A 9,938-nucleotide genomic window follows, 5' to 3' on the forward strand; every position below is an offset into this window, starting at 1 on the left:
CGGTTATTTTCACCTCTTTTTCTCTGATCCTCAAGAAAACAATTGAGTAAAACAATTAATAGAACTCAATACCGTTTTGACATGCAGCATCCTGCGCTGTTGTAGATCTGATATCAATCTCCATTACTATGGCACTCATAACTCCGAGAAAACTCGCTTCAATAAAACCCAAATCTTCAATTTCACCCTAATTCTTCGATTTCTCTGTTCCCACATATCTTTTTTTGCCAAAATATACTGTTACTAAAGCCACTGTACCGCAGATTTTTATTTGTATTCAGTAGTCGCCGGGAAAATGAGACGGAGGAACTCGGATTTCCGGCGTCCGGTGAGGCGGCGATTCTCCAATGTTTTTTGGTTAACTCTGTGTGGATTGGCCATATTGCTGCTCATTATTTTGCTCAGCAGAGAAACTCGCGATTCATCCTCTAGATTGGTTTATACAAAGGTAATGTTCGTTATCATATTATTTTAAATTGCTGTTTTTTTTTGTTTTTAAGCTAAAAATCCTTTTTGTTGAGGAAAAACTTAAATGAGTTTGTGTGGGTTGTGGAATTTGAGGTTTCGGTTAGTTCCATTACTTGTTATAATAGGTTTGACATGGATAAACTGAAATGGTTGTTGATGTTTGCGATCTAACAGTTTGTGGTAGTATCATACTAAAAGATTTTGCTATTAGTCTAAGAGCTAACTCACTTTTCCATTTTAGAGTTCTTCTCAAAATTTACACAGATCCAAGCTCACTATCCCAGGAACCCTAGAATGAAGCCAAGAGATGAAGAAGGACTGTAGAGAAAAGATAAGGGGTAATGTACTGGGGTAGTTTTGTGCTATGTGAACTCAAATCTCATTAACGAACTTTACAAGTCTAATATGCTTACACTTGTGTGGGCTATTCCCAAAATCTACTAACAAACTATTTTCAGTTAACTACTCACTAACTTCCTTATAACAAACTATACCAGCCATTTAACAATAATTAATCACCTAACTACAAGCTGACCAAAACAACAACCAATGTTAAGTCGCACCACTCTCAGTAGTCTCTACTCTTTGTTTTACATCCTAATTTAGATAGATTTTGATTTGTAATCCAAATGTTAGCTTTTTGTTTTATATGTGTGTACAACCAATTCACTAAATCTAGTTAATGTGTTGTACAGTCGTTAGGTGTGATTTTGATTGAATTTCTTGGTTAATAATGGGCTTGAGAATTGGCAACTAAGGCGCATACAGATCTTTCGAAACAAAAAGGGAAAGTTGGAAATTTCTGAAACTTCTTATGAAATTATCTCTATGTCCAAAAGCAGTTTATGCCCGGTTTGATTATTATTTTTGATGAAGTGCCCGGGTTTAATTATTATTATCCTTTAAAACAGCTAAAAGTACCATGGAGCTTTCTTTCTTTCAAAGATATATTCCAAGTGAATTTGAAGTAATTGTTTCTTGTTGAAGAACACCTAATTCTCTGAGGATATGTGTCAAACTTTTCACCTCTTTGGTAATGCCCTGCCTTCCCAGGTCCTTGACCACTGCTATTTTATTGCCCAACAAACAAACTTCTAGCGGATAATTGTAGTCAACTTTTTTTTTTCCTATTACTTATGGATATTATTGCTGTGTGGCAAAGTGTCAAGAAGTACATTGCTCTACAAACGTTACAAGATCTCCATTGTGCATTGCTTAATCAGAAGGGATTATGGCTACATTTAGCATTTTGGAGTGGGTCTATAGCTGAGTTTGTGAAACAATTTGATGTTTTTTGGTTACCATGAGCATCAATTGTTGATTTGGATAAAAACTTTAAAGCTAAAAGAAATCTTGTGTGGTATTAATAGTGTCTACCCTTCAGGGTGGCCTAGTGTTTTGGGCTTGGGACTTCCATATTGGAAGTCTCAAGTTTGAAACCCCTTGCCAGCGAAAGCAAGGGGTTTGCCTTCTAGATCGAGCTCGTTGCGCCGGGCTTGCCTAGTGCGGGTTACCTCTCCTGTGTGATTTACGAGCTATTGCATAGGAGCGAGGGTTTTACCCTGTGCGCACCCAAAGGGCAACGGCTTCTGGTTTCTTTTGTCATCAAAAAAATAAATTAAGAGTGTCTGAAAATATATCTGGGCTACTTAGAGGCCTGGATGGAACTAACATCTTTATCTTTCTGGGATTAGTCTATAAAGATGAAATTCATGGAACTGATGGATAAAACAAATTTGGTCAAAGTAAAGAAATAAAAAGAGAGAATTATTCTTGTTTATGACTTGAGGGTACCGTGAAGGTCTGTCATATTAATGCCCTCAGCCTCAACTAAATCTGCTTTAAAGATGATTAAGATAGCAAATAGAAAAGGAAAAGTCAAACATCCTAGTCTAAGACATGGAAGAATAAAGTAGTCCTTTCCTCCCAAATTTAAGCTTTTGGGAACATTGAGATGTCCAAAGTGGAAAGTTCCTAAACTGATCATTCCATATTACACTCCCCCATGTCTTATGGAAGAATTAAATGAAATCGAGAGTAATCAGATTAACATATAGTTTATTGTGGCTTCGACATTTTCCTAGTTTATCATTAAACAATGCGGTACAATTTGATTATTGTTTAAGTAGTTCCTCCGTCAAGCTGCGACAATCAAAGTACAAAGTGGCTCGATATGAGAAGCGTCTTAATAAAAGCTTAAATATTCCTCACGGACATTAACAAAATCAGCAGAATACAGAGTATGTATAAAGAAAATAGGTTCCATATAAGTTATGCTGGGAGTTTGAAAAACATAGAATTGTTTAGGGGCACATAGCAGTATACTTTGTTCGATTAATAGGTGAAGGACATAAAAATATTAATTATACAAGGCATATTAAAGTTACATGTCTGACTGGTGGTCTACATTGTAATTTGCTAATCTTATTGCATGTCTCAAAGGAACCAAGAATGCAGAGTTCCCCTTTTTGATAATTAAGAATGTAGAGTTACATAATATATATTTTGACAAGTAACCAATGTAAAATTTTACCCCCCCCCCCCCCGTCTCGATATGTGACACACTCTCCTTTTTAGTTTGTCCCAAAAAGTCACTTTTTTTATAACTAGAATTAACGTAACTTTGAAATACTCTTAATGAAATGATTTATAGCTACACAAATATCTAAGATTTGTTTTAGACCACAAATTCTAGAAGTCACCTTTCTTTCTTAAACTTTGTGTCAAGTCAAGCACTGCTAAGGCCGACCCATCATTTAAAGACCACAGATACACCATGCATTTAATGTAGGATCTGTCTTTGGGTTCTTATAATAAGGAATTTTCGGTCGGTTAATCGGTTCAAGATTAGTTTCAGATTGGTATAGAGCCCGTTTGGATGGGCTTAAAAAAGTAACTTTTATGTATGAAGTGCTTTTAGAACTTTAAAGTGCTGAAAGTTATTTTTATAAATAAGCAGTTGAGTGTTTGGATAAAAGTGCTTAAATGAAGAAAATTATGTGAATTTTAGGGTTAAAAGAATAAAAAGGGTAGTTTGGGAATTTAGTTAAAATATAAGGGATATAAAAGTAATTTCCATGGTCAAAGAAAATGACTTTAAGCACTTAGAAAAAAAAAGTTAGGAATCCTAACTTTTCATTTTTGACTGACTTTAAGAACTTTCTGGCTTAAAGTTAGCATTAGACAAACACGTCCAAATAATAGGTTTTGATTTAAAAACCAACCGATTAACAAGCCGAAGTTATTTCAGTTCATTAAGTTTTCTTCTCTTCATTCCATTATATTGGATAAAAGTAGAAGAAGAAAAATATCAAAAACAATTAAAAAGTGTGCCGTCAACCAGATAAGCTAAAGAAAAAATATAACTCAATTTTGATATTTTTTTCTTAGATTAATTTGCCTTTATAGTATTTCCACTTTTATGCTTAATACTTTATTTCTGTATTATATTTCAGAATATTAAATTTAAAGCATCCAAAGGCGAAGTTAGCAAGCCGTCACAAATTTGGAGTCATAATCAAATCAGAAGAAAATAAATACTTACTCATTAAATTATTAAAATCGCAAAAGAATTGTGCACTGATTCAACTGAATTTACCACCTATTATTCTAAACTAGGGCTAAAGGAGAGTTGGTAGTATAAAAGAATGAATAACAAAAGTAAAGAAAATTAAGAGAAAAACAAAGGCTTAAGGGGAAAAAAAAGAGGAATAGGAAAAGGCTGGTAGCATAAAAACCAGTAAAAAAAAAATAGAAGACGAATACACAACAACAACAACAATTTACCTAGTGTAAGCTCACAAGTAGGGCCTAGAGAGAGTAGGATGTACATAGACTATAAAAAAAAAGGAAAAAGGAAGGCTGAAGTGGGAAAGGTAGGAGACTTGCGTCAAGATTTACTCGAAGTAAAATTAATTGCATTGATGGGGATTTGAACTTTGGTTACCAACACAAGGACTTGCAAAAAGCCTTCTCAACCAGTGCACCGACACATATTCTGCACTTTCAGGTGCCTCTGTCTTTATATGTCTATTTCCTGTAGATATTACATATATATACCAAGTTTTTCTAGAAGTCTATGCGTGAAGGTGGACAATATAGGTCTTGTCATTATGCTGGTTCATGCTTGCCAATGATAAATTTTTCTAGTTGGGTAAAGAAACAACAACAACATACCCAGTTAGGTTTTTGTAGTTGGGGAAAGAAAAGGAGAAAATAAAAGCAAAATGTGTGTTGACATTTGAAAATCTTTTTGGAAGTTATTGATTCTATGGCGACTGTTTTTGCGAAAATCTTTTCTATTCATGTGGCCCTTGGTCCAGCAATTTTTGGTACTTCTTATTTTCTCTTACTTCCCTTTAAGCATTTCATCCGACAATTGATATTTATCCATTTAGTGCTTTTCTATTGTCCAATGCTGTTTGCTGCATAGATTCCACGCCATAATGTATTTGCTTAACTGAGGTCAGAGTGAAAATTGGAAAAAAAGCTGTTGGTGATGCTAGAAATTCAAATAGGTTCCCTGTTAGTGCTTAGTGTTTTTAAATGCGGAAATTACATCAAAATCCTGTGGAGCTTTCAGTACAAAGAGCAACTAAACGAGCGGCTTTAGTGAAGGAAGATAAAAATTAAGGAAAGAAAGGAGAGCTATGTATGTAATACCAGAAAAAAACAACTATAACAAAAACAACAATTATACACGATGGAATTGAAAAACTTCAAAAATTAAAATGTATGAAGTAGAAATCATGTCTATGATGCCCTTATCAAAAAAAAAAAAAGTAAAAGAAATCATGTCAATGATGTTAAGAAACCATTTTAAAATTGTGTTTCCAGATGCAAACAGTGAAATTTTAAAGTTTCTTATTCAAATTTAGTGCTTAGTTTTCCTCTACATTCCCAATTCCTATTCTTAATCACTAATGTTATTTATTTATGACATTTATATAGCAATTAATAAGACACTTTGCCAGCTGTATGCATTGTTTAGTGCTGCCTTAATTAGGACAAGCCCTTGATCAATAAGACACATATTAGTGCTTTGGTGCATGCACTAAAACACCATGTGAGCAAGGTGAATTGCATGACCTGCACCTAGCTTTAGGGCTTAAATGCTCCATAAACGAGCGCAACAACACTATTTGGTTTCTGAAAATCAAAAGTTAAGTGACATTTATAATTTAGTGATGATTCCTAATTTCTAATACTGATGAGAGGATACATTCTACGGTGTTTTACCCTATTTGAATCATGCTGTGCTGTTAACGTATGTGTAGTGGTACCTTTATTTAAGCAATAGGAATTGGGCATTGAATTCCTTATTTACCTACCAAGACAACTACATATGTTTGGAGGAAGAATTTATTAACTCATTAGCTGACGCCTGTTGCAATAAAGATTTCCTTTCAAGTTGGCATTTCATTCGAAGCTGCAGTTTGTTTTCCCCTCTGTCTGACCGTCTCTTGTAAGCTTATGAAAAAATCTGAACCTGTACTCTTTTTTCTTTCTTTGCAGAGACCGTATAGACATGACAGAATTGCAGATGGTCTCAACATCACTGAGGAAATGCTGAGGCCTGAATCTATGGCAAGACAAATTAATGATCAGATTTCTCTTGCAAAGGCAATTCTTGTAATTTCAAAAGAAAGCAACAACCTTCAATTTGCATGGGAACTAAGTGCTCAAATCCGCAACTCACAGATGCTTCTTTCTAATGCTGCTTCTAGAAGAAGTCCCTTGACAAACGGAGAATCAGAAAGTGCAATTCGAGATATGGCACTTCTGCTCTACCAAGCCCAGCAACTTCACTATGACAGTGCAACCATGTTTATGAGACTGAAAGCTAAAATCCAAAGCCTTGAAGAACAGGCAAATTCCTTCAGTGAGAAGAGTTCAAAATATGGACAAATTGCTGCTGAAGAAGTCCCTAAAAGTCTCTACTGCCTTGGTGTCCGGTTAACAGCTGAATGGTTCAGAAGTTCCAATTTGCAGAAAAAACTCAAGGAAGAAAAGAAAGCAGCTGCCAAACTTGTGGACACCGGTTTGTATCATTTCTGTGTATTCTCAGACAACATCCTTGCAACTTCAGTTGTGGTGAATTCAACGGCTATGAATTCCAAGAATCCTGATATGGTGGTCTTTCACCTTGTAACAGATGAGGTGAACTATGCTGCAATGAAGGCATGGTTCACCATGAACAGTTTCCGAGGAGTGACTGTTGTTGTACAAAAGATCGAAGACTTTAGTTGGTTAAATGCTTCATATGTACCTGTTCTCAAACAACTTCAAGACTCTGACACCCAGAACTACTACTTTTCTGGCAACCATGATAACAGCCGAACTCCAATCAAGTTCAGAAACCCTAAATATCTATCGATGCTTAACCATCTGAGATTCTATATTCCAGAAGTTTTTCCTGCACTTAAGAAGGTTGTGTTTCTCGATGATGATGTTGTTGTACAGAAGGATCTGTCAGCCCTATTCACCACGGACTTGAATGGCAATGTAAATGGTGCAGTGGAGACTTGTATGGAGACATTCCATAGATATCATAAGTACCTAAATTATTCTCACCCACTTATTCGTCCACATTTTGATCCTGATGCATGTGGGTGGGCCTTCGGGATGAATGTTTTCGATTTGGTTGAGTGGCGAAAAAGGAACGTTACTGGCATATACCATTACTGGCAGGAAAAGAACGTGGACCGCACATTGTGGAAGCTTGGCACTTTACCACCTGGACTGCTGACCTTCTATGGATTGACAGAGGCTTTGAATCCTTCATGGCATGTCTTGGGTTTTGGTTACACGAATGTCGATTCCAAATTGATAGAAAAGGGAGCTGTGCTGCACTTTAATGGTAACTCAAAACCTTGGTTGAAGATTGGTATTGAGAAGTACAAGCCGCTCTGGGACAAATATGTTGATTATAGTCATCCTTTATTACAACAATGCAATTTTCACTAAGTTGGCTTTTGATTAATTTATCATATATAGTTCTCACAAAGGTGGTAAGTTTGGAAATCTGTGAGGGGGTTCTGTGGGAATTAAGATATTGTCATCTCTGTGCTTATTCCAATTTGTTGTAGTATAGCTTTGCAACAAACATCACAGCATTGGTATTTTATTAGCCAGAATGGATAAAATTTCATCTTGTATGTTGGCAAGATTTGTCAAGATGTAATATTCTTTCTAAGGAAGAGGGCCATAAAATAAGCTTCAACTATTCAAAATAGGTTAAATTTATCCTCAGTGGTGTTTTGTGGTCAAAAATGTCCTTGACGTTTCATTTTTGCCTCAACAATATACTCCAACTATTCAAATGGACCAAAAATACCATTCTTTAGAACGATTGATCCAAAAACAGGAAAAATGGACCAATTCTTTCCTTGAACTGTTTGGAATGAGATAATTTTGCCATCCATTTAAAGTTCAGAACAAGTGCTCCTAAATTTAAAGTTCAGGATAAATGCTCCTAATTTTAAAGATTTGAGTAAATATTTATTTTGGATATTATGAGATTAATTAATGGGCAAAAAATCTAACTATATAAATTAAGCACGTAAATGACCTCCATATAACAGTAGTTTGAATACCGGCATCCGTATGGGAGCAGATTTACCGATGGATGGAAGGCTGTTGCTCTGTCTGCCATCGAGTTATCGGTTTTAACGATTCATTCTTCCATGCCCGCCCTGAGGAGGGCCCAACTTTCAAAGGGAGTGAAGTAATTGGATTTAGAGAAAGTCCCGCCCAAAGAACTTAGCCAAGAGTGGACCAGGCCAATGGCGGTCCCCAAAGCCGGTCACCGGGAGCAAAGATCCTTCATCAAGAGTGAGAGATCCGTCTAAGAACAATAGAAGAGGGATAAACGGGGGAAGAAAAGAATAGATAATAGGGTACGGATTGGCTTACTATTCGACACCAACTCTTCAATAGATTTCTTGCTAGAGTTCCGGGTCTCATGCTTGTTCTCCCAAAGGAGCCTGTCAAGCGGTTTTCGTTCGATCGACGGAATCAATCGTACTTTCACTGCTAGCTAGAGGAAAAGAAAGCAAAAACGATTCTGCACTAGTCTCATAGCCATCTTTTTTAACATAACCTTTCGGCGTCTTCCTTTATGCTTCCCCCTTTTTCAAATCCCATACAATCGGCTCTTTTACCATAAAAAAAATACCTATTAAACCGATTACATTTCACCAACATAGCAATAGAATTTTTACAAAACAAAGCAAAAAAATAAAATTAAAAAAAATCTAAAAAGAACAAACGCACGATTGAATACAATAAGATTTTAAATCCTTATTTTCCTCTCATGAATCTGTTATTTACCTTCCATAAATATCTCAATCATTTGTTAATGTTTCTCTTTCATAACCTCAAAAAATAATATTGTAACCAAATACAAACTCTCTGTCTCTTATCTACTCACCTGTGAAAGATATTTCAATGGTTGAAAGCAACATTGTGTCAATTTTAATTCAGCACGACGGAAAATGGGATGTAACATGTACTTATTAGTTTTGAAAATTATTTTTTAATTATAATATATGGTTTGATTTTAATTGTTTTAACGTTTTTTTTGTTGGTTTTATTGCTTGAATTTGTATGCAAATTGAGTTGCTTGGATTATGTATATTTATTTGTTTAATTGTTAAAACAGAACATTCATTATGGTTTGTAGATTATGGTATTATGCATTGTAGGGTTTCACATATAACCAAAACTTATTTATAAATCGATTTGTATATATTTATTACAATTTATGTATATTATTGATCTGAAAACCAAAGTTTAATCCTAACATACATCATCTAATTAATTTGATTGTATTATGGTGTATATATTGGTGTAGATCACATATTTTTGATTATGTTGATTTAGACATCATAGTTTAACTATAATTTACACCATTAATGTGCACCATAATTAATATGTAGTTTTAATAATTTGATTATACTTAAAAATTGATAATTTCTTAGTTAGTTTGTGGTGTATGTATTGATGTACGTCATACATTATATATATTATATATTAGATTGAATTGTACCCCAAAATATCACCATATTATACATCATTTTAATTAATTTTTAATTTCAACTTTACAATCAATTAATAACATTGGTAAAAAATCAACTTTACAATCAGTTGTGCATCAATTTATAAATATTGATTATATATTGGTGAAAATGCCTTGATAATGATAAAATTGAACTGGACACCAATGTCAAATCATAATTTGCACCGTTTTGTATATGATTATTTTTTTTGGTGATATAAATTTTTTGATTATCTATTTTGAATTTGATTGTTAAAACTGGTGTTTAGTATATTATTTTTTTAATTTTTTGTTGAAATGTATTGCAGTAAAGTATGTGGATTTCAAGATTGAAGAAGTCCTTAATGATGCAAACACCAATTACGACAGCGTAATTAAGATTGCAAACTTTTTTTCGATTGAATATGTTTTT

General features: G+C 34.4%; 1 protein-coding gene across 1 annotated transcript; it reads left to right on the top strand.

The window, feature by feature from the left end:
• On the top strand, positions 1–7,683 carry LOC129903334 (probable galacturonosyltransferase 10). Its single transcript, XM_055978864.1, has 2 exons — positions 1–448; positions 5,983–7,683. The coding sequence occupies exons 1-2, from the start codon at positions 296–298 to the stop codon at positions 7,432–7,434; spliced, it is 1,605 nt and encodes a 534-aa protein (XP_055834839.1). The 5' UTR covers positions 1–295; the 3' UTR covers positions 7,435–7,683.
• Positions 7,684–9,938: the final 2,255 nt, after the last annotated feature.

Source organism: Solanum dulcamara, chromosome 9 (assembly GCF_947179165.1).
Source record: "Solanum dulcamara chromosome 9, daSolDulc1.2, whole genome shotgun sequence".
Taxonomy (NCBI): domain Eukaryota; kingdom Viridiplantae; phylum Streptophyta; class Magnoliopsida; order Solanales; family Solanaceae; genus Solanum; species Solanum dulcamara.

Coding starts and splice junctions, on each gene's coding strand:
- LOC129903334 (XM_055978864.1), top strand. CDS start 296: ATGAGACGGAGGAACTCGGATTTCCGGCGTCCGGTGAGGCGGCGATTC. Junction 449..5,982: donor CTAGATTGGTTTATACAAAG/GTAATGTTCGTT, acceptor CTTTCTTTGCAG/AGACCGTATAGACATGACAG.